Here is a 24,679-nt window from a genome sequence, read left to right on the forward strand (position 1 = left end):
GGAAAGACAAAATACCAAAACCTATGGGATGTTGAGAAAGCAGTTCTACAATTCAAACATATGGGAGGGGGGAGAAAAGGAGAGAGGGAAACAAACCATAAGAGACTCTTAATGATAGAGAACAAACTGAGGGTTGATGGAGGGAGGTGGGTGGGGGATGGGCTAGATGGGTGATGGGTATTAAGAAGGGCACTTGTGATGAGCACTGGGTGTTGTATGTAAGTGAGGAACCACTGAATTCTGTCCTAAAACCAATATTTCACTTTTGTTAACCAAAATTCAAATAAAAATTTAAAAAAAGAAAAAGAAAAAGCAGTTCTAGGAGGTAAATTTATAGCAATAAATGCCTACATCAGGGAAAAAAAGATCTCAAATAAACAAATTTACATTTCAAGGAACTTGGAAAAGGAGATCAAATTAAGCCCAAAGTTAGCAGAAGGTAGGAAATACAAAGATGAGAGCAGAAATAAATGAAATAGAAAAACAGTACAAAAAGTTCAATGAAACTAAGAGTTGATTTTTGAAAAGATAAACAAAATTGACAAAAAGAGGACTCAAAATCAGAAATGAAAAAGGAGACTTTACATCTGGTAACACAGAAATACAAAGGATCATAAGCGACTACTATGAACAGTTGTATGGCAACAAATTGAACAAACCTAGGATAAATGGATAAATTTCTAAAAACACACAACCTACCTAGACTGAAACATGAAGAAATAGAGAATATGAACAGATGAATAACAAGTAAAGAGAATGAATCAGCAATCAACCTCCTGCCAAAGAAAAGCCCCAGACTAGATGGTTTCACCGGTAAATTCTACCAAACATTTAAAGAATTGACACCTATCCTTCTCAAACTATTCCAAAAAATTGAATATTTTATGAGGCCAGCATTACTCTGATACCAAAGCCAGATAAGGACATTACAAGAAAACTATAGACCAATATCCCTGATGAATACTGACACAAAATTCTCAACAAAATATTAGCAAAGTGAATTCAACAGCACATTAAAAGGATCATACACCATGATCAAGCAGGATTTATCCCTGTGATGCAAGGGTCAATACACACAAAATACACAAGTGGTTCAATATACACAAATCAATAAAAGTGATAAACCACATTAATAGAAAAATAAAAATCATACGATCATCTCAATAGATGCAGAGAAAGCATATAACAAAATATCATGTCCCTTCACGAGAAGAATGCTCAATAAATAGGCTATAGTATAAAAATATTTTAATTAAATAAAGGCCATTTATGACAAGCCCACAGCACATCATACTCAACAGTGATTGGCTGAAAGCTTTTCCTCTAAGATCAGCAGCAGGACAAGGGTGCCCACTCTCACCACTCCTATTCAACAGAGGACTGGAAGTCCTAGCCAAAGAAATCAGGCAAGAAAAGGAAGTAGTAAAGTAGTAGTAAGTAGAAGTAGTAAAAGTGTCTTTGTTTGAAAATGATATATGATCTTACATATAGAAAATCCTAAAGACTCCATCAAAAAAGTGTTAGAACTGATAAATGAATTCAGTAAAGTTGCACAATACAAAACCAACATACGGAAATCAGTTGCATTTCTATACACTAACAATGAAATACCTGAAAAAGAAATAAAGAAAAAATCCTATTCACAATAGTATAAAAAAACAATTGGATTAGAAGAATTAACATTGTTAAAATGTTCATACTGCCCAAAGCCATCTCTAGATTCAGTGCAATCCCTATCAAAACTCCAATGTCATTTTTCATAGAAATAGAACAAACTATCCTAAGATTTGTATGGAACCACAAAAGACACCAAAAGAACAAAGCTGGAAGGACACCTGGGTGGCTCAGTTGGTTAAGCGACCAACTCTTGATTTTGGCTCAGGTCTTGAGCTCCAGGTCATGAGATCTAGCCCCAAGTCAGGCTCCGTGCTCAGCAGAAAGTCTGGCTTGAGTTTCTTTCCCTCTCCCTGTACCCCTCCCCCTGCTCTCTCTCTCAAATAAATAGGGGTGCCTGGGTGGCACAGTCAGTTAAGTGTCTGACTCTTGGTTTCAGCTCAGGTCGTGATCTCAGGGTCCTGAGATGGAGCCCCATGTCAGCTCCACTCTTAGCACTAAGTCTACATGAGATTCTCTTTCCCTCTCCTTGCCCTTCCCACTTGTGCTCTCTCTAAAATAAATTAAAAAATCTTTTAAAAAATTTTAAATAAATAAATAAATCATTAAAAAAAGAACAAAGGTGGAGGCATCACACTTTGATTTCAAATCATATTACAAAGTTACAATAATCAAAACAGTACAGTACTAAGATAAAAGCAGACACAGAAACCAGTGCAACAGAATCAAGAGCCCAGAAATAAACACCTGCATATATGAGCAACTAATATTTAATAAGGGAGCCAAGAATACTCAATGGGGAAATGACTGTCTCTTCAATAAACAGTACTGGGAAAACTGATATCCACATACAGAAGAGTGAAATTGGACTCCACCTCACACCACTCACAAAAATTAACTCAAAATGGACTAAAGACTTAAACATAAGACTTGAAACTGTATAACTACTGGAAGAAAATGTAGGGAGAAGAAGCTCCTTGACATTGTTCTTGGCAACCATTTTTTTGATATGACACTAAAACCACAAGCAACAAAAGCAAAAATTAATAAGAAAGATGACATCAAACTAAAAAGTTACTGCACAGCAAAAGGAACAATCAACACAATGAAAAAGCAATCTACAGAATGGGAAAAAGTATTTGTAAACCATATACTGGAATATTAGATAGGGGGTTCATATCCAAAATGCATAAAGAACTCCTGCAACTCAACAGGGAAAAAAAGATCCAATTTAAAAATGGGCAGAGAATCTGAATAGACATTTTTTCCAAAGAATACATACAAATGATCAACAGCTACATGAAAAGATGCTCAACTTCACTAATCATTAGGAGATGAAAATCAAAACCACAATGAGATATTTCCTTACATCTATTAGAATGGCTATCATCACAAAGACAAGAGATAACAATGCACTGGCAAGAATATGGAGAAAAAGTAACCCTTATGGGGCCCCTGGCTGGCTCAGTTGGTAGAGCATGCAACACTTAATCTCGAGGGTTGTGAGTTCAAGCCCCATGTTGGGTGTAGAGATTACTTAAAAACAAAATCTTTTTTTAAAAAAAGTAACCCTCATGTGCTGTTCATAGGAATGTAATTTGCTATAGCCAGTATGGAAAACAGTATGGAGGTTTCTCAAAATATTAAAAATAGAACTGCCATGTGACCTAGCAATACTACTTTTGGTTGTATGTCCAAAAGAAACAAAAACAGGATCTCGAACAGATATTGGCACTCCCATGTTCATGCTATTCATAATAGCCAACATATGGAAACAATCTAAGTGTCCTTCAACAGATGAATTAATTAAAAATGTGGTATACATGCATACAATAGAATATTATTCAGCCACGAGAAAAGAAGGAAATCCTGCCATTTGCAACAACATGGATGGTCCATGATGGCATTATGCTAAGCAAAATAAGTCAGAGAAAGGCAAATATTATATGATATCACTTATATGTGGAATCTAAAAAAGAACACATAGAAATAGTAAAATTATGGTTACCAGGGATTGGGAGGCGTGTGAAAGGGGGGGGATGTTGGTCAAAGGGCACAAACTTCCAGTTGTAAGATGAATAGGTTCTTGGGATCTAATGTAGAGCATGGTGATTTTAGTTAACAATATTGTATTAGATACTCGAAAGTTGCTAAAAGAATGGATCTTAAACATTCTCACCACAAAATGGTACTGGTAATTAGGTGATGTGATGCAGGTATTAGCTAATGCTATGGTGGAATCATTTTACAATATATAAATGTATCAAATCAACATGGTGTACACCTTAAACTTACACAATCATATATGTCAGTTACATCCCAATAAAGCTGGAACAAATAAAAGCCTTCTCTAAAAAACAAAGGCCATTTTGGTCATTAAAAGGCCTGACTGGGGTCTTCATCAATCATTACTTCTCAGTAGTTTTGTCTCATCATGTAAAGACATAGTTTTCAAAATGGTGCTGCTGGGCCCAAATATTCCTTGACTCTTCCTTTATTCATTAGCCTGAAGCTATAGGCCGAATGAACATATATGAAAGTCCTTAAAGGAGAATGCAAAACCTAAATATGAAAAAATAAAAATAACCCTTTCAATGGAGAAGAAACAAATATTATGGACTAGGACCTCAGAATCTAATTTTTAGGGCCAGTTCTCACCTTCAGAAACTAATGCCTTTATCTCTCTCAGGCCATCCTGCCCTTCACCAGATATGGTTTCGTTTTCCATCATGCATCTACAGATAAATGTTTCACCACTTGGACTGCACACTGGAACGATATGGGAGCATTTTAGAAATGCTGATTATGTCCCACCCTGAAAGATTGATCTACTTGGTCTAAGTATATCCTAGCATCAGGATTTTTAATTGAGATATAATTCAATTACCATAAAAATAAACCTTTAAAGAATATACAATTCAGTAGCTTTTAGTATATTCACAAAGATACACACCTTCAACCACTAATTCCAAAACATTTTCGTCCCCTGCCCCCCCATAAAAAAACGCCATACCCTTTATTAGTTGTTCCCCATCTACCTCTTTCTCCAGCCACTGATCTATTTTCTGTTTCTATGGACTTGCTCTTTCTAGGCTTTCATATAAATGGGATCATACAATACGTGGTCTTTGAGGTCTGGATGCTTTCACCTGGCATAATGTTTTCAAGGTTCAAGCATGTTGTAGCATGCATAATCCTTCATTCCCTTTTATCTCCTAATAATATTCCATTGTATGGCTATACCACCTTTTGTTTATTCATTCATCAGCAGATGGACATGTGGGTTATTTCCACTTTTTGGCTATTATGAATAATGCTGCTATGAATGTTTATGTACGTGTTTCTATGTGGACATGTATTTTCAATTTAGGAGTGGAACTGCTGGGTTAAATGTTAATTCTATGTTTCACTTTTTGAGAAAATTCCAGATTGTTTTCTAAAGTGGCTATGCCATATTATAATCCCACCAGCAGTCTATGAGGGTTCCACTTTCTCTACATCCTCACCAACACTTGTTATCGTCCCTCTCTTTTATTATAACAATCCTAGCAAGTGCGAAGTGGTATCTCATTGTGGTGTTGGTTTGTATTTCCCTGAGGACTAATGGTGTTGAGCACCATTTCATGAGCTTATTGGCCATTTATATATCTTTTTTGGGGAAATGTCTATTCAATCATTTGTCCACATTTTATTTAGATGATTTTTCTCTTTATTGCTATATGAGTTCATTATACATTCTGGATACAAGTTCATTGGCATGGGGATAGTCTAAAAGTCTCCCAAGTGGTTCTCATACAAACTGAGCTTGAGAACTGCTGATGTAGAACCAAGTCTCAAACAGATCATGTTATCAGAATAAAAGAACTTTTGATTCCAAGTTTCCCAAGAAAAGTAATATTCTTTAAATAGCTCTTACAGTTTTGTCAAATAGAGAAATCAGTGTATGAAGAATCCCTGAACAATCATCCTAGAATGCTGAATTCCCACCTTTGAAAGCTTTTCAATAAACTGGCACAACGCAAAGGTCAAATATCCACTTGAAAAAAAAAAACAAACTAATTTGTGGTCATCTTTGCCTGATTCTATGAATGAAGTATTGGGATTCTATGAATTCAGGTATAGGGCTGGGTACCCAAGGGTTCTATCCATGTTTGTTGATTATTATGATATGCAAAAGGCAACACAGAAATTCATTCAAAATAAGATTATCTTGTTGTCAAAAACAATCTTCAGTCCAAGCTTATATAAACCTCTTTTAAAGGCCTTTACAGAAATTGCCCTCTATATTTCTCATGTGATGCAAAGAGAACATCTTAGCTCACATTTGAATTGCTTTCTTTTCTTGACTCTTAAAACCATCAACAAAAGGCCGACCTTGTGAGGTCCCTATACACAAGTCAACAACAAGTCATTTGGAGGAGAGCTTCAAGCCTTTAAAATGGAGTACACAAATCTGGTTCCTGAACCAGCAGCATCAATATCACCCAGGAACTAGTGAAAAATGCACATTCTTAGGCCCATCCCAGACTTACAAGATCACACTGTGCTGGGTCCCAGGAATCTGTGTTCTAATCACCCCAAGAAGTCATTTCAATGTATGCTCAAGTTTGAGTCCTTACTACTTTAAAATATTTTCCTCACATTTCTCATACACACATAAAGCAGATGCCATTGGTCACAGCCCTATCCTACCTAAAGCTGAACAGTCACCATACATTCCCTAATTACCCTAAGGCACTAAAAGTCTCAATTTTTTTTTCCAGTCAGACAATTTCTCCATACCACTGAGCAGAGGCTGTGAATATTCCTAGTTCAGCATTTTCAACCCTTAAGAATGCCCAAAGTGTCCGATGGAGTAGGACATGAGATAGAATTCCATCATGATATTTTTCAGGAAGGCCAATTTCAGCACACTGAAACCAGCACAAAGGTCTAAAGATACCTCAACACACTTACATTTAGCTATCAGAACTGGGATCGAATCCTCATTATCAAATCATGTGGAGACAAATGCAGAGAAGGAAGCCATAGGTAGCTAAAATTCTGTAAGGGAACAGTGTCCCTCTGTGAATGCTTCTGGGGGCAGGGCAAGGATGAGAGACAGTCTCAAGAGTTGCAGAGTTGCCCACAGTGGCTGCCCAAGGTGCCAGGTCAGCCTGCTCCCTGCTTTGAGCTGAGACACACCAAATCTAGCCAGCTCGCCAGCTCTCTTCTGTGTCTCTTCTCCCCCCCCTTCCCTTGGGTGTAGGTAGACCACAGAGTCTACAGCTGTCAAACCAGAGGGGGTGGGTTCCATCTTTCTTTATTGCTATCCCTACCTCCCATCTCAGTAGAGCCTTCCGGGATGGATGGTGTGGAATCAGGACACTCATGAAGCATGTTCTGAGTCAGCGGTCACGACTGACATGCTCATGGGGCCAGGCTGGTTTAAAGTGGGGAAGATGGCCAGCGGAGGGCCATGAACCCCCAGGACACAGTAGGAATGGTGATGTGCTCAAGGGCACCTGCACTGCCTATAGCAGCAGCTGTTCCACAGCTCCGATTCACTGGGGCCCGACAGCAGGCCTTCTGATACTTCCGGGGAAACTAGAAATTCCAGTTGTTATATACACTTTCCTAATTTTGAAATGCTAGCCACTAATACAACAAAATTTAATCATCTATGACCTAAATCAAATCATGAGAAAACAACGGATAAATCCAAATTGAGACACGCTGCACAACATAACTGACCTGTGCTCTTCAAAACGGTCATTGTCATGAAAAACAAAGACAGACCGGGGAGTTGTTCCGATTACAGGAGACTGAAGACACAGGACACCTGAGTGCAACAGATGATGTGGATTTACTTCTGCTATCAAGGACTGCCAATACAATCAGAATAAGGTCTGTAGATCAGATAATAGGGCTGTAGGAATCATAACTGCTCCGCCTGATCACTGTACTGCAGTTACATCAGAGAACATTCTTGTTTTTAGGAAATATACACTGAAGTATTTAGCAGTAAAGGGGTCGTGACATCCACAACTTATTCTTAAATGGTTCAGAAAAATATATAAATAAATAGTTCTAAAATAATACATATATGTATATTTATATTATGGTATAAATACATTTATGTTACAATATAATATAAGTAATATAAATATATATGCTTATATATAAAAATAGGGAGAAAAAGCAAGCAAAGAGAATGATAAAGCTAATGTGGTAAAATGTTACCATTTAGGAAATTTCAGTGCCTAAAAGTTTTCTCTAAGTGTGAAATTTTGTTAAAACAAAAAGTTAAAAAGAATTATTTTCCAAGTCAAACGAAATCCATGTGCCAGCAGGATGCTGGTCTGTGATCTCTGGCCTCTGGGATCTTGGGTTCTCAGAAATCCACCCAGACGCCCTCAAGAATCTCTCCCTTTCACCCTAACTTCCATCCCTACCTTCAGGGGCAGGGCAAAGAGTCCACAGCAGCCTGGTATCTGGAAGCACCTCACAAAAACCTAAACCTAAAGCCAGGTCACGCTGGGAAGGAGGGTGATGTCACCGCTCCGAAGCGGGCCTGACACACCACCTGGAAGGGCCTCAGGAAGCAGGGAGGGGATAGCAGCTCTGGGGGAGCTGGGCAAAAACCAGGAGCAGTATCACTTATTTCTTTCATTTCTCTCACTAAGCGCATCCCCAGGCAGAATAATCACCAACCTCGCACACGACAGCATGATTCTCTTCGTCTTGGGCCTCTATTAGTTCAGCCAGGAAGTACTCGCCATAAGTTTCCTTCAGGAGCGTATCGTAGCGCATAAATATCGGCATGAGATCATCATGATCTTCCACCCTGTTTAATGCAAAGGCTTATTAACTTCGGTGTTCGTTCCTTCAGTGAAGCACCTACTATGTGCCAGAGCCTGTTCTAAATGTCAGGGACACAGCAGTACGCTCATGACATGAACTTGCATTCAAATAGGAGAAACAGAATGACAATATAACAAATACATTACTTCAAACATTTCAAATAGTGGTAAGTGCTCTGAGATGGAGAGTGACAGGGTCAAGTGGCCAGGGAAGACCTCTCTGAGGAAGGACATCTGAGCTGGGACCTGAATGAAGAGAAGGGCAGAGAGCTATGTCAAGAGACCTGGGGGTAGAAAATTCCAGGCAAAGGGAACACATTCAGCATATTTGGATATGGAATGTAGGGTAGCATTTGTCATGAGACAGGACAAAAACCTGGGGACAGTATTTCCCCAGTGTTTCAAGGAACATTACTTCTATGACATTGTCCTCAGCATTCCTTTCCTCTTCCAAAAAGAATTCCACTGTCTAAAGACAATTTCCTAGTATATGTGCCTTCTAGAGTGACACGGTTATGTATTAAAGACTGAGAAGTACTAGCATAAAGAATATTTAACCTTGTTTATGCATTTACCCAACACTGGCCCATGGTACCCTTTATTCCTATCAAGGTGGATGGAGAACAGAAACCATGGTGCTCACCGGCCCTTCTGACTCAGAGAAAGTTCCAGCAGCTCCCCTGCCATTTGGCAGGGTTCTAGGGCTGGTTCCTTTATATTCTAGTTGCCCTTTTAAACTGAGGCTTTTTTTCTGTGGGCAGACTCTGCTCATGATCCCTGGTACTATCTCTGCCCACTGAAGTTCACGGTTCCCTTCATTCCTGTGTCTCTGTCTCTCTTGCTGTTCTCTCTGTGGTCCCTCTATCATTTGTTGTGCTGTTCAGAAGCTCTTCAGTCAGTCCTCCATCCTTCTTCAGGAGGAATTGCTCTGAAATAGCAATTGATTTGGTGTGTCCATGGAGGAGGTGAGTTCAGGGTCTTCCTACATCGCCATCTTGGACCAGAAGTCTACCCTTTATTCCTTGAAACATCTCCACATTTCCCGTAAAGGGGGAAATGCTGGTTTAAAAATAATGAAGCTCTGCTCACTGTCTTGGAGACACTCACCTCAAATTTCCATTGTCAGGACTCTGTATAGTGACCTTGACAACCAGTGTGGGAGGAGAGGGAGAACCAAGAACCAGGTTTATGGTAGCACGGTGATGCTGGCCCTTGGACTCCATTAACAGTCTTTTCTTCTTTTTAATATACACTTGGTTATATTTATATTTAGTACACTCTTGGTTATATTTAGTATACTCTTGGTTATATTATATCTATTTTACCTGTCTAGGATGTTCTTATACTTACTCTTATTAAAATGTTCTACCTTTTTGTTTGTTTCCCTGTAATATATCTGATTTGGCTACTAACTTTTATCTCTTCTTCCCTTTACTTTATTACTATGCCATCTTCATCATCCTATTTGGTCCTCCTTTTTTTTTAAGATTTTATTTATTCACTTGAGAGAGAGAGACAGAGCACAAGTAGGGGGAGAGGCAGAGGGAGAGGGAGAAGCAGACTCCCCACTGAGCTGGAAGCCCAACGTGGGGCTTGATCCCAGGACCTGGATATCATGACCTTAGCGGAAGGCAGACGCTTAACCATCTGAGTCACCCAGGCACCCCCCCATTTGATCTTCTAATATGTTCTCTTTGACATTAATAGTAGGTTCATCTGAGTGATTCATATGTATATAAAGCTCAGGGCTTTATCCAGATTATATTTATTGCTATACTTCTCATAGCAACCCCAGGAGGTAGGCACTGCCATCTTCACCTCTGTAGATGGAGGAGAGCAAGGCTCATGGGGATGATGAAATGCTCCACCTGAGATGACAGAAATAGTTGGCAGCAGAGCATGTTATGAACAGGTCAGCTTAGACCCTGCTGTCACATACTACACTAAGCGTTCAACAATGCACTTCAAAAATTTACTTCAAAAAATTACTTTGACATTCCTTTTGAAAATGGGTAGCAAGAAACACGAGCACAAGCAAAACAGTTGAGAGGAGACTTTGGCTCAAGGGCCAGAGGTCAAAACCATGGGCTCATCCACCCAGCTCTGCCCCAACTCCTGGATCAGATTCCCCCATTCCTGCCACAGCTCTACTTTCCACATCTAAACGCTTTAAAGTGGACAACTGCATGCACTCTGGATGAAAATCTCTACCCTGTACCCATGATGAAACCTTTACCTCTGGTGACAGAGCCTCATCTGTTGGAATGATGTTGGTTTTTCATCAGTAATAAGCATCTTGATGGAAGCATCATCTTGATGAAAGAAATACATATTTGAAAAACTAGATCTCTGCTATATAAAACCTCAGATGTAGGAGAAAGCTAGCCAACAGAGCATGTACAAGAAGGAAGAAACAAAGAGAAGATGACGACCAGTGGGGCTTAAACATAACTCCTCAGGTTGAACCTTATTCTTCACCTCTTGTCAACACTCTCTGGAAGGAGAGACAGCAGAGGGTCCTTATCTAGGAAACCAGGATATTTGTTTGTTATACTATACTATCAACCTGGCAATGATGTCATAAACCAACCAATAGTCTCGTCCCACATGCCAGAGCATCAGAGGGATTCTCTAGTGATGAGTCTAAAACGTGGAGCCAGAACTGAGTAATGTATAGAACTGCTGAATCACTATATTGTACAGCTGAAACTAACATAACACTGTGTGTTCATTATACCAGAATTATTAAAGTAATGACTAAATACACTTAAACCATGGAGCCAGAAACAAACAGTCTTTAGGATGGATGGGACTGTATCTGACACCATAGCCATTTCACAAGTTATTTCAGGCCCACACTAATTCTTTAAAGTAGTCTTTGACTACCTACCCATCTATGTTTGTGTGTGCACAATCACTGTGAGAGCTACCAGCGGCCACCTGTGGCTGGGCGTACCAAAGCTCCACCAGAAATGCATTGAAGGCTTGCAGGGCTCTTGTGAAAAGATTGGAGAATAAATGCTACAGTGTAGTGGTCAAGGCCTGGGCTGGAAGCCAGAATGCCTAAGTCTGGGTTTAAAAACTGTGACCTTGGACAAATCACTTAACCTCTCTATGCCAGAGTTTTCTCATCTATCATAAAGACAGTAAATTAAATGGTGAGATGATAATGTGTGGCATGCTACTGTTATTAATATCACTACTACTTAGGTAGGAAGGGTCAATAAGAACAACTGAAGAACGTTTATAATCAACGCATGGAATGGAAGAGGTTATCACTACAGACGCGTGAATCATTGCACTGGTTGCCCACTGACCGCTGTAGGTATAAACTTTCCCATTCTGTCCACTATCACTGATCTGTTTAAAACTCTGCTTTCTTCACCCCGCTCCCTTACTCAAAAACTTTTGCTAGCCCCCCTGTTTCTGGGATGAGCCCAGAGCCCTTAGTCTCATTTTTAAAGCCTCTTTCCATCATTATCAGCAACAATAATACAAGTTGATCTATACTTTGTCCCTAGAAGGGAACCTCACCATCTTCCCTCCTTCTGCCTCTGTCCCTAATCCAGCACTGTGACTCCCTCAGTTATCCAAATTCTGGCATCCTTCAAGGCTCACTTCCCCCCCATACCCTTCAGTGGTTCATCTTCCCAGGCTCCTTTCCCAGGAACCTAATGACAGGGTCAAAACTGGATATCTATTGTCCACTTTTGTGTTAACGTCAAAGCAGAGCATGTTCCCAACCAAGGAATATACTCTTTGCGGACAAAGATGGAGTCCTGTGCTTCTATGTAACAAAGCTTAACCAAGACATTCTGAACCCTCTTCTCGACTAGACTTCAACCTTGGTCTATAAAGACTTGAACAAACACCCACATAGTTTCCCTGAGCTCAAGGCCACAACCTGAGGCTGACCCCAGCCCTCCTTGAAGTGCCTTCCTGAGAAAGCAAGGCTGCCAAAAGGATGTCCTACTAATTCCAGCCAACACCTGAGGTGGGGCCCTTGTCTCCCAGTCTCTTTGGGAGGGCAGGAGCCTAACTTCAATAAGCTCCAGCTAGCAAACTCAGATGGGTTTCACAAGGAACAACCGCACTTCCCACTTCTTGTAGTTTTTCATGTCCCTGACTCTACTGAGGCTCTCCTTGCCCCCTCCCAATTCCCTCATTTTCTCTCTAAAAGGCCCAGTCACCTCTGTACAAACCAAAGTTGAGTTCAGTTGACACTGCATGCTTTTCCCTATTGTAATAGTTATTACCGATGAAAATCTGTCCTGACCACTTTAACCAGTCTGGCTTTGTTGACCTTTGACATCTACATACCCTGCAGGCTGTAGCACAGGAGAAACAGTGACAGCCAATGTGGGCAGGGCCCTTCCCATCCTCAGGATATATGGGTATCCCACACGCACTGGCAGCGCTGAGGGGTGCCATTGCTAAGCCTGTTTTCCAGGTGAGGGACATGTGGCCTGAGGGGAGCCCACAGCCCTGTACTGACTGAGAAACCTGCCCAGGCACTTCAATGCTAAGCCTTGGTTTCTCATCTACTAAACAGGCAGGGACAAGGACAGCAGGGAGGGTACAATGCAGTGATACAAGGGACTCTCTGTAGGCAGTAAGCCCTCAGCAGCACTTGCTCTGGGGAGACTTCACATTCCCCTGCCACATCCCACACCACCTGGAAACCCCCGCCGACTGGCTCCTCCCTCCGCCCCCCCCAGCACTCAGGACCTCTGCTCAAAGAACCTAGAACACCCACTGCATTCCAGAACCCACTTCCCCACTTAACCTGCCAAAAGGGCACTGTTAACAGAGGGGAGCTTTTCTCCATAAAGAGTCCTGAATGATACTTGTTTGAAAAAACAAAAGATTCTAAAAGAGAATAGCCAAGAAATCCATTTCAAACACTTTGCCAAAAACAAAACCCCACATTGATATTAATAGAGATAATTGTTGTAAATAATTCAATTATTCATTCATTATTATTCAATGAAGATAATTCAATATCCTAGTCCTTTTAACTCAATTGAGACCCCTATCTTATAGAAAACTCCAAAATCAACTGTGTACCATGGGCTTTTATCTACGTAGGATGGATACAAAAATAATACTCCATGGATATAAAAGTCTGAAATAAAGGCTCAGAGAGGCCCAAGGCCGTATGCCTAATCATGAGCCCTCTGCAGCCTACTAACAAAGTTATCCATAATCATACCTCACTACTAATTCTTCCGGGAAAAATAAGAAGAAAATATCCAAATTGTGGCGTTCTAAGGAGTCTCTCCCTTCAGCTCTTCCCCAAAATGGATACAGTGGAACTTGTTCTGCCAAATGCATTCCTTGGGGTAATTGATAATTTATGATCTTGCATCAGCCTCAGTGCTAATGATAAAGTATGACATCAGCCTTGCAGAGTCTCAAATGGCATATGACAAAGTCCAGCCCCACAGAAACAAAACACTCCAGCTACAAAAAACAATTCATCCAGTAAAATGTTTCAATCGGAGCACTTCGAGGTGATGAGCACTGCCTGCCTCTGGGACAGGAGAGTGGCAACTCAATATGAATCCATTCGGCACAGTACAGCCACGTGTCCAGCACCTCTGTGACCCACAGTATTTCAGGGCTTATGCCTATGTCAGGCTATAATTCATCAACATAAATACAATGGGAACAATACCATTTTCTGGGTGAAAAGCAATATTCTTTTATATCTTCCATTCAGGAAGTGGCTTGGAGGAGGCAATGATGTGCTTGTTAATGTAATCAGTTACAGAATATTTTATTTTACTTTGTTTGGAGGAAACAAGAGGTCCATCCCATAAAGACTGATTGATTGCTCAGGTACCTAAATGTCTATCAGTCTCTGACAAATGTATCAGATGAAAATGGTAGTAGAATCGAAAGCATGAGGAAATCAATAGTTTCTCAAGGACACATCACTTGGGGTGTGGGTGTCCTCAAACCCAGGGGAAGGCGAGGTAGAGGATGACAGGAATGGGACGGCTCTCCCTGGCTTCCTGGGAGGATACGCTCTTCTCGTTTCCACTATGTCAATTAGCTGGGCTTTCAAGAACATCATGATGCCTGGAACCCACAGACCTTTCCCAGGGGACTGGCATGGTCTCTTGGTGACAGGGAGACCCTCGGATTGTTTCAACACTTCAGCATCCTGACCACTTTTCTGTATAATTACAATCCTAGAGGAAAATCCACAGGCTAGCTTCCCTCCAGGGTGGGAGATGCGCATTGTTTCCTTGCCAGCAAAGAAAGCACTGCGAATTCACAGATGGAAAGTTCACACTTAAGGACTGGAACGACAGCAGCAGCAGGGGCGAGCCACCTTTGCATTCAGAATATTGGCCCGGCCTCTCCTCTCCTGTCTGACGGTATTTTCCACATCCAGAGAGGATTTGCATTTCATTAGCTAGACTTAAACATGTACTGTTGAAAAAGTGATTCTGATGTTACTTGAAATGCCCTAAATAGTGTATTTCTTCAAGTCCGAGAGTGAGTGTGTGCCTGTGCTATAAGAAATCAGTGAATGAAGGAAAAAAACTCACAGAGAATCTAATTTAGTGGTAGTCCTAAAGAAAGCAGTGTATTTGGATTAAACCAACCTTTTACCACGAACACTGTTTCAACTTGAGTTGGGAGAACCTAAAGCCAGTCTTTTTCTTCAGATGCGGAAAACAAAGCACCTTTTTCTTTCCAAGATCTCTTGTGACCTCTAGTGGTCTTCTTTAAGAAAATCAAATCCATCATTCCTCCACCACATATTCCATTTTAGAACTTGAAGATGGATTTTGGAACCGTTTAGGTTCTACTCCTTGGAAAATTTCATGATTTTTAAAATGACGGAGGATTTTAAGCCCTAAATGACTTCAAAGCATGTGCAAGGCCAGTAAGAGGCCCCTGCCGTTTATACAACCAGGATTTGATCCAAAAGTCTATCTTGGCACGCCGTCACTCCAGCTGGATTGTTAACCAGATTTTATTGGCTGGGTCACTTACCAAGACCCAAGAAGAGCAACAGTGAAGCTCCTAACTGCGCTATCCCTTCTTTTTGAATGCTTTAGGATTCTTGTAACTTAAGCCTCAGAACGTTCATTCCTATGAAATTGCTCAGAAGTCCAACTTAAGTGAATTTCAGAAAAGCATGAGGATGTCAAATGCTTAATAAAAGTAATTGCTTTAAAAGGTGAAAAGTTCGTGTTTAAAAACCACCAGTCTTATGTTTTAAAGCCCTAAATTGTCTTTCATCTATTTTACATAGCAATAATGTTGACACATTCTGGTTAACCTTTATTATCAGCAGAAAAGCAGCACTCTATTTTAGTCATTTTACAACACTGACTGACAGCACATAATCCTTTCCTGGCAAGTCCTCCCCCACACCCCCCGAAAGACTTGAAAAGGGTAGGTTTTCCCCAAGAAAGACTATTCCAACAGTTTTTCGGTCTGAGAACATCTCAAACCCACCACTGAGTACTAATCAAGCTCACTGTAAAGGAATGTCCAGAAGCAGCAATGCTTTATTTCAAATATTACACAAAATATAGAACAATAACTTTAATAACTAGTGTCTAAGTGGAGGGGCAGATTACAGCACAATTTTCCACATGGGTAAATCAAAGAACTGGGACTGGGTATTACAGCGTTAATTCCCTGGTTCTGAACATGTTGCTAGGTCAACAGGGGAAGGATAATTACATCCTCAAACCCTTGTCTAGTCTAGTGTTTTAAGAACTGTGTTCTTCACTGTTAATTATCAGTGCAAGTAACTATTGATGAGACAGATGTCAAAAAATCAATGTGGGGGAAATAAGAGAAAAGAAGCAGTCTAAGAGGATGCACAGCCATGCTCATCTGACCTTGTGAAAAATCTTCTTTTTTCCTGCATCCTTAAGGAAGGGAAATGATCTACATAAGTACATTTTCTGGCTACCTGAAATTCTACACCTGCTAGTAACAAAACTCTGGACAGAGGGCTTCTTTAAATGTGTCATACTTCTCTACCTTCCAGCAAGGAAACCATCAATTGTCATAATGTCACCATTCCCTCATGAATTCACTACTGTATGCTAAATTGTCTTTTTATAAATGCCCCTACCTCCTTACAAAGTACCCATTGTCATCTCTTTGCCATCAGGACCGTATTCCTCTTGTGGCTTGCTACTTGCAGATTTTCTGTAGGCTGAGCAAGCAGGATGTGTCGCCGTCAGAGGCTGAAGGAGCAAGACCTCAAGGTCAGGAATTGGGAAGATTTAGTTCAGGCCAGGACAGCCTTGTCCCCTTGAAGGTTGTAGTCCATAACTCTAAAGTTTTCAAGGGCAAAGAAGGAAAGGAATGAAGGCCTGGGAAGAGAAACTAACTCAAAACCATCAGTTTACCACATGCTTACTAGGAGCCAGCACTGGCCTGGGCACAGCCTACACCTTTTCTCGAGCAACCTACATCCTGAATGGCAAGTGGGGCATCAGTGAGTAGATTAGCAAAGACGTCGACGGCCTTACTAAAAAATGAAAAAAATAGGTCATTTTTAGATACGCTGCCTCTGTACATGTCAGTTTCAGTATTAGATTTATATATCATTTTCTATTACAATAATAGATTATATAGAATTATCTAATTCTATAGGATTATCTATTACAATAATAGATAATAATACAATAACGTCTTGCCAAATATCTATGCTGGAACTACTTGAGCTTTAAAATTCCTCAAGAAAATGACAATTGCCAAGATCCAAATTTGGTATACTGCCTACACACTTTAAGAAAATAAGGACCTTCTGGGTTGGTGAATGCATGGAGATTGAGGGAGAGTAGCCCACCCAGAGAGGGCATGGAAGCTCTGCTCCCTTTCCCCACACCTCTCCCTGTGCATCTCTCCCATTTGACTAAAAAGAAAGTAAAAAAAAAAATGGTTTTCTACAAGGAATTTTCTTCTCTCTTGTCCTAAACTAGGTAGATAATTTGTATCAATTTATTATAAAATATTGGTAATCTTGATAATCTTTTTTTTAGACACAAGCTGTCTGGATCTTAGAATGCAAAGTAAATGCTCTACGTGGATAGTAAAAATGAAATCACTTTACATTGTTTGCATAACGTTCATCATCTGTCTTCTCTTTGCTTCTTTGCTCTGGTCTTTGCTCCTTCATTACCAAACTTCTCTAAAGAGCAGTGGATATCCCCTTGCCTTCACTTTGTTACCTCTCATTTATTCAGCTCACTGCAATGTGATTTCCAAAACCCAACTCTGCCCTTCAAGGAGAGACAAGACCAGGGGGCTGGAAGTAGGGCACTGGTGACTAAGTGGCTGGAGGTAGGGCACTGGTCACCAAGTGCCCACTGTTGGCACAGAGGAGCCAAAGGGATGAGCTTGAGAGAAAGCTGAGGTCCAGGTCCTGGGAAGACAGAGTTCAGAGCCACGAGGACAAGAGAAAAAGAAGAGAAGCAAATCAGGATGGGGCAGGGAGACTGGGGGAGAGGCAGGCAGCCACCCTGCCTCTCACCCAAAGTTCACTCAACTTTTCCTTAATAGATAGAGAATTCTCCAAGTTATTATCATTTTTTTCTTAAATGAGTTTTGGTAGATTGTGTTTTTCAAGGAATTGGCCCATTTCATCTAAATTGTTGAATTTACAGAGCCCTTATCCTTTTATGTCTGTAAGATCTATAGTGGTATCACCTCTTTCATTTCTGATATTGGTAATCTGTCTTCTCTCTTTCCTTGGTCAGTTTGGCTAGAAGTTCAATTTTATTCAACTCCTCTGCATCTTTTTAAATTTCTAAGTCCAAAGGCCTCTTCTTTAGACTCAAATTATTTGATTTCCCTGCATCATTTGCCAGACTTATGAGTCTGACTTCTGTAAGACTCCTCTCCCTCTCTTCTATTTTGCTTATTATCATTAACAGCTCATTTTCACCTTTCAAAATTCTGCCCTAGGCCTCTGCTTTTTCACTTTAAAATCTCCTCCTCAATTGGACAATCTCCTTTATTTTCATGACCTCCTCCCTCATGAGAGGACCCGTGTTCCCACCTCCCACCTATCCATCTAATGCTATTATTTCTACTCTCAGCTCATGAACCCACCATCCCCACCCCCATACTTGAAAACCCGAGTCACTATTAACTTCTTCTCATCCTTCAGCTTCTCCATCTAGCTGGCAACCAAACTGCACTTTCCCCCTTAAACATTTCCTTGCATCCATGCACCCCCCACCCCCAACTGGATTTATTTGACTTGTCAGTGCCTGAATTCCAGCTAGGATCGTTTCTGGGCCAGACTGTTCTGTGCTCCTCCCTTATAAGCCACTAACCACACGAAAGTCAGTTATGTTTCACACCCAGCCCATATCATGCCTTTCTTCATCAGTGCTCGCTGCTGGCTCCAGGATAAAGCCTTTTCATTATAATTCTTCCTCTCCACACTGTGAAAAGCAGCCACGCTTGCCTACTGCCTCCTAACAGACATTCCAAGTGCTTTCCTGCCTCCACAGCTTTGCCGAGTCTGTCCCTCTGACTAAACTCTGGCTCATCCTTTCTGACCAGATTCAGAGGCTACCTTCTCTGTGAAGCCTTATCTTAAATTTTTTTTAAATTGAGACATAGTAACATATAGTAAAATGCACAGGTATTAAGTTGGGTGAGTTTTGGCAACTGCATGTCCCCTAATCAATACACAGAGCACTGCCATTGCCCCAGAATTCCAGTGTGTTCCTCCCAGCTGTAGTCTTCCCTCCACCAGAGGCAACCACTCATCTGCTCTCTATCTGTACAGATTGGCCATTTGCACATCACACAAGAGGAGTCAGTAGTATATGGTCTTTGTTTCTATGTCTGCCTTCTTTCACTCAGCATGAACTGAGATTAATCGGCCCTACTGTGTCTATAAGAAGTTCATTGCATTTCATTGCTGAGAGGTATCCACTGCATGGATGCACCACAGTCTGTAAATGTAAACATTTACTTGTTGATGGATATTTAGATTTGGGGATGTGGGTGGGCACAGAGGTTCTGTATGAAGCTGTCTCCCTCTTTCTCTGTCCTTTCCTTTTCTAAGCCACCCAGCATTATAGTTTATTGTAGGCTGGGTCTGTCTTCCCTATTTAACTTAATATTTTTTAAAGGTTTTATTTATTTATTTGAGAGAGAGAAATAGCAAGAGAGAGCACGAACAGGGGGTGGGGAGAGGGAGAAGCAGACTCCCCACTGAGCAGGGAGCCTGATGTGGGGCTTGATCCCAAGACCCTGGGATCATGACCTGAGCTGAAGGCAGATACCTAATCAACTGATCCACCCAGGCGCCCCTATTTAACTTAATATTAATAATATTTCATTTCCTTGGGCACTTACATGTGACTGGAAGTGTGCTAAGTACCTGTACTAACTACTTAGTACATCCATCAGCTTATCCAATCATTGCAACAATCCCATGCAGTAGACAATGCCCTGATACCCACTGACAGTGATAAAACTGAGGCCTAAAGAGGCCAAGTTTCTTTTTTAAGTTAACCCATTGGGTGAGTAGTTGAATCAAGATCAGAATCTAGATCTCATGCCATTATTGCAAATTCTTTTTTTTTTTTTTAAGATTTTTATTGACTTATTTGTCAGAGAAAGTGCGCACAAGCAGAGGGAGTGGCAGGCAGAAGGAGAAGCAGGCTCCCCACAGAGCAGGGAGCCTGATGCGGGACTCGATTCTAGGACCCTGGGATCATGACCTGAGCCGAAGGCAGACGCTTAACCAACTGAGCCACCCAGGCGTCCCTCGTTATTGCATATTCTTAACAATTATGCCATAATACTACAGGACTGGTAAATAGTAGGCTCTCACTTTTTAAAAATTTAAATTTAATACTTTCTAAAGAAATACAGCATTCATGACAACAGTTGACCCAGGAAGACACAATTTATTCTTCACTGATAAAACCATGCAACCACCCTTGTAAAATGATTTCATATGCACTTTTATTCCAAAAATCCCTTTTATTTTGCTCACAACTTTGTAAGTCAGAAATCTGGGAGGACTCAGTTGGGTCAGTCCTTGCTTGGGGTCTCTCCTGTGGCTGCAGTCACATGTCAGCTGGGCTCCAGACATATGGGGGCTCTCCTTGGCTGGACATCCACAATGGCTCATTCACATGGCTGGCAGTCTATGCTAACTGTCAGTGGGAGCCATGCTAGGGCTGTCGACCCCAGGGCCAACATGTAGCCTCTCCAGCACAGTGGTCTCCTAAGATCCCCTTGTAGGAATAGCTTGCAGGATGTAAGATGGTGTTGCAGCCATTTTTGGAAAAGAGAATCTGCCAGAGCCATCTTCTTAAGGCTGCTGAACTTTGGGTCATGTCATTGGGCCCATTGACGGTAAAGACCTTCAACTTCCAAAACTCCTCTTTGGGGTCAATGTCAGAAAATAGGTGGGCTTTACTGGGAAAACTAAACAGGCGGATTTAATTTTACATTTATTTGAAAGTTATTTCACCCACTGTGGGGCCAAGGATTGCGTGTTTTCAGAAACCCAATTAAGTAGTAAATGTACAACTTTGTTGGCCACATAGCACCACATGAGTCTCATCAGATATTTAGTCCTGTAAATTATGTCAGCAAGGGGAACTGAAAACATCTCCAAATAAAGTTACTTACGGGCATTAAAAAATAATTTAATCCAAGCTATAAACACTCACAGTAAGAACTGGCAATTTCATGGCTCTTTGTAAGGTAAGTGTCCCGGTAAACCTGAGGTTGGAAAAGGCACTGCTCCAGGCTTACCTGGCGTTGCGGACATGCAGCTGAGGGTAATGGTTGTGCCTGTGACATATATGCACGGCAAAGTCCTCGTCATACGTCAGACTTGGAATGTTCCCCACTTGCTCAAACACAGTTATGAGAGTCGAGCCTAAATCATGGAGACATTTCTTTGTCATTTTTACCAAGGAATAACTTTCGTACTACAGAACAAAATGTAACTTCCATTCTAAATTGTATTTTAATTGTTATGATCAAATAGGCACGTGATACGTTTAGGACCTGGAGACCATTCTTATTCCCATTCCCCAAAGTGCCATTTTAAGCGTGAGTTTCCTATGTTGGCGACTGGGGACAGGAGGTGGTTGCGTAGACCTTACCTAGGCTCATGTAGGATGGCACTATGAGGAATATGAAGTGCAGTTCTGGCACTGCCTTAAACACGGTCCTGGCAAGGGGAAGAGAGGGCGGGACAGGTGTTAATAGCAAAGAAATCCCATTAGCTGGCACTGCGTGAGACACATGCCTTCACTAAAAACATCAGATGTTCATAAATCCACTTGGGCTCCTCTGCTCCCTGCCTGCAAAGGCAAGAACATCTTCAAGGCAATTTCTTTTCCTTCTCTACATTTCTTTAAATTCCAACCAGCCTCTTTTCTGTCTGTTTCATGGAGGTAGAGAGAAGAAAGAGTGTCATATTCACATGGCACGCCAGATTTCTGCTGACATTAACCTTTGACCCAGCATCTGGATGGTGTGGTGTGACATTACAAAGTGACTTGAAAGCTGAGGCCACCACCCCCAAATGTCTGTGCAGGCTGGCAGAGACACAGCACCATCACCTGGTAGCCTGACTGATCAAATTTCGACACTCCAGATTATTCAGGATGCTTCTGCAGTCTGTCAGGTTAATAAACATTTCTAAAGATAAGATTGAGGAAAACTATTTTTAGAAACATGCAAACTTATGATGCTTTACTCTTCCTCCCCAAATCCATTTTTTTTAAACAACTGCACTACCTGTTTGCCTCAATGATGGTAGTGAAAGATGTGTTGACTCAAAGAAATAGATTGTTTTCTTTCAGAAATATCACTGCTGTTCAACATAGAGGCTTTAATACAGCCCTAAGTTACAAACAAATTAAACACCTCAAAGAATTTCGTGTCCTTTGAAAATATTTTCAAACTAGGCACATAGTCTCTTTCGTGTCATTTTGGCATTAACATGTCTTGTCTACGGTGCTGCTGGCCAGTCCCTTGACATCGCTGTCTGCAAGACCCCAGCCACTCACCGAATAATCTCTCTGCAGCAGCCAACGGAATACTCATCCACAGCCACAAAGAGGTGCAGGAACAACGTGTTCAGAGGCTGCACAAGAAAGCAGAACATGATTAAAGGCTGAGGCAGCATTCGGGCCATGTCAGAGCAGGGTGGGAGGTGGGGGGGAGGATTTGGGGGGTGGCCATAGGCTCAGAGCTGCCCGGTTTGGGGGGTGATATTTCATGTCTGTAGTGATGAGACACCCAGGCAGCATTCGAGCTATCTTACTGACTCCATTTGCTGCCTTGTCCTCCAAGCTTAGAATTATTCCAGGAAACAGGGATTGTAAATGAGTCCAATGCATCCAGCCCTTCTTCCTGCCCTCACGAATGGGGCTAGGGGCAGGGAAGTGCCTGCAGGGGAGTGAAATCGATTATTAACTCAGTAGTCTTGTCCTCGGGGGTGTCTATGCCAAGTGAAAGACAATCACCCATTCCCCAGGGCTCTTGAGTCAGCAGCTGCTGTTCTATTCAAGTGACACAAGAGAAAGATTCTCTTATGAATTTGAAGGATGGAAGGCAGATGCCACGTTATGAATCCAATAGCTTGTTTTGTTCAACATTCCCAGAGTCAGAATCAAATATTACTCCTGGGAGCCAGAAAACCTGAGAGCTGGAAACTCAAAGTAGCAAGACTGGAACAGGACTTTAGGTTAAATCTTTCCAGTTTTTAAAGAGCTTTGTCTCCTAACTTCTGAAGACATTTTAAGTGGTCTCAAAAATGAGCAGTTATTTTGTACATCCACACATTGGTCTGCCTAACTCAGTACCCCAGTGTTTATGGGCAAATCTTCAAATTCCAGAGATAATGCAAATGTGAGGTGGTTAACCGGTGAGGGTGGTGCTTGCACCTAGAAATCAGGACAACAAGAGTGCTTTCTGTGTTTCTTGTCTTCTGAGCAATTTTATAGACGGCCTTGGGTTACCACCTGCACATTCGTGTGCCTTGGTCTCCCCTCCTGTTGGATAGTGCATGCCTTAGAAATACTCAGAAGGGGTGTTTATCAGACATAAAACGGCAAGAGAAGAATCATGAGTTTGGTTCAGGAGCTTGAAAACTCCCAAAAGGCAAACAATACAAACCCTACAGTCCAGATAGCAATAGCCACAGCACCACTGTGAGCACTTTCCATGTGTTACCTGCTGATCCCACAACCACCTTACTTAACATCTGCTGTACATTCTCAACAGGACTAGTCTTAGGAGTACACAGATTATTATTTGGCTGATTTATCTTCCAAATTCTCTCTTCCATCAAAAATACTACAGTTCAAGTTTTATTCTTTAGCTTTAAGATAAAAAGCATTACTTCAGTTGCAAATACCCCTGGGATAAGTAATACATTAAGCCTTAAGGCTTTATACCAATGCTGCCAATAACAAAATAACTTGAGCCACAAATACAAGCAGGATATGTAATTTTCTAGTAGACATAAAAAAAGAATAAAGATATACACATAAAATTAATTTTCAATATATTTTATTTAACCTAACATACTTAAATATCATTTTGACAAGTAAAATAAAAATTGTGAGATATTTTACACTCTTTTTTCCTACTAAATATTTGAAATTAAGTGTATATTTTACACTTAACAGCACATCGTAATTCAGACTAGTACATGTCAAGTACTCAATAGCTACATATAGCTGATGGCCACCATACTGGATAGCTGAGCTCTATACTGCCGAAGGAGTTTAAAAGTAGTTCAAAGAGAAACAATCTTAAGAGAACAAGCAAAGAAACAAAAGGGGAATGAATTTATGAATAAGGGTGTTAATTTATGATGTTTGATAAGGTAATATCATGACCCTAATACAAACATCAAATAAGCACATGTCAGAGATTTATTCAACCCATCAATTAAGGAGGTGATCAGTGGGATGATAAAAACAATTTGCTGCACTTGAGGAGCTGGCTACTTTAGGTATTTTAATGAGGGAATGTTAGAATAAGATTGCTAGGCTAGATACAAAATAGTTAATGTCCTACAAGGCCATAAACCATAAATTCTGAGGTGATCTCTTCCACCAGACAGAAATTATTCACATCTCCAATGGACAAAAATCAAAGTTAATCACTGTTCCTGTAGAACTGTACAATAGCCTGGTCAATAGAAAATCAATCAGAGATACAAGCATTGGACTGAA

The 24,679-nt window shown here is 40.9% G+C and overlaps 1 protein-coding gene across 1 annotated transcript in view; it reads right to left on the reverse strand.

Moving 5' to 3' along the window:
* Nucleotides 1-24,679, reverse strand: part of CFAP61 (cilia and flagella associated protein 61) — a 296,310-nt gene that overhangs the window by 260,320 nt on the left and 11,311 nt on the right. The window contains exons 3-6 of the mRNA XM_035006518.1: nucleotides 22,502-22,578; nucleotides 21,590-21,657; nucleotides 21,234-21,360; nucleotides 8,308-8,440 (exon numbers count right to left, since the gene is read on the reverse strand). Of these exons, the coding sequence (XP_034862409.1) occupies nucleotides 8,308-8,440; nucleotides 21,234-21,360; nucleotides 21,590-21,657; nucleotides 22,502-22,578 (405 nt within the window). The remainder of the gene's footprint in view (nucleotides 1-8,307; nucleotides 8,441-21,233; nucleotides 21,361-21,589; nucleotides 21,658-22,501; nucleotides 22,579-24,679) is intronic.

This window comes from Mirounga leonina, unplaced genomic scaffold (assembly GCF_011800145.1).
Source record: "Mirounga leonina isolate KUSES-001 unplaced genomic scaffold, KU_Mleo_1.0 Mir_150, whole genome shotgun sequence".
NCBI classification, from domain to species: Eukaryota; Metazoa; Chordata; class Mammalia; order Carnivora; family Phocidae; genus Mirounga; species Mirounga leonina.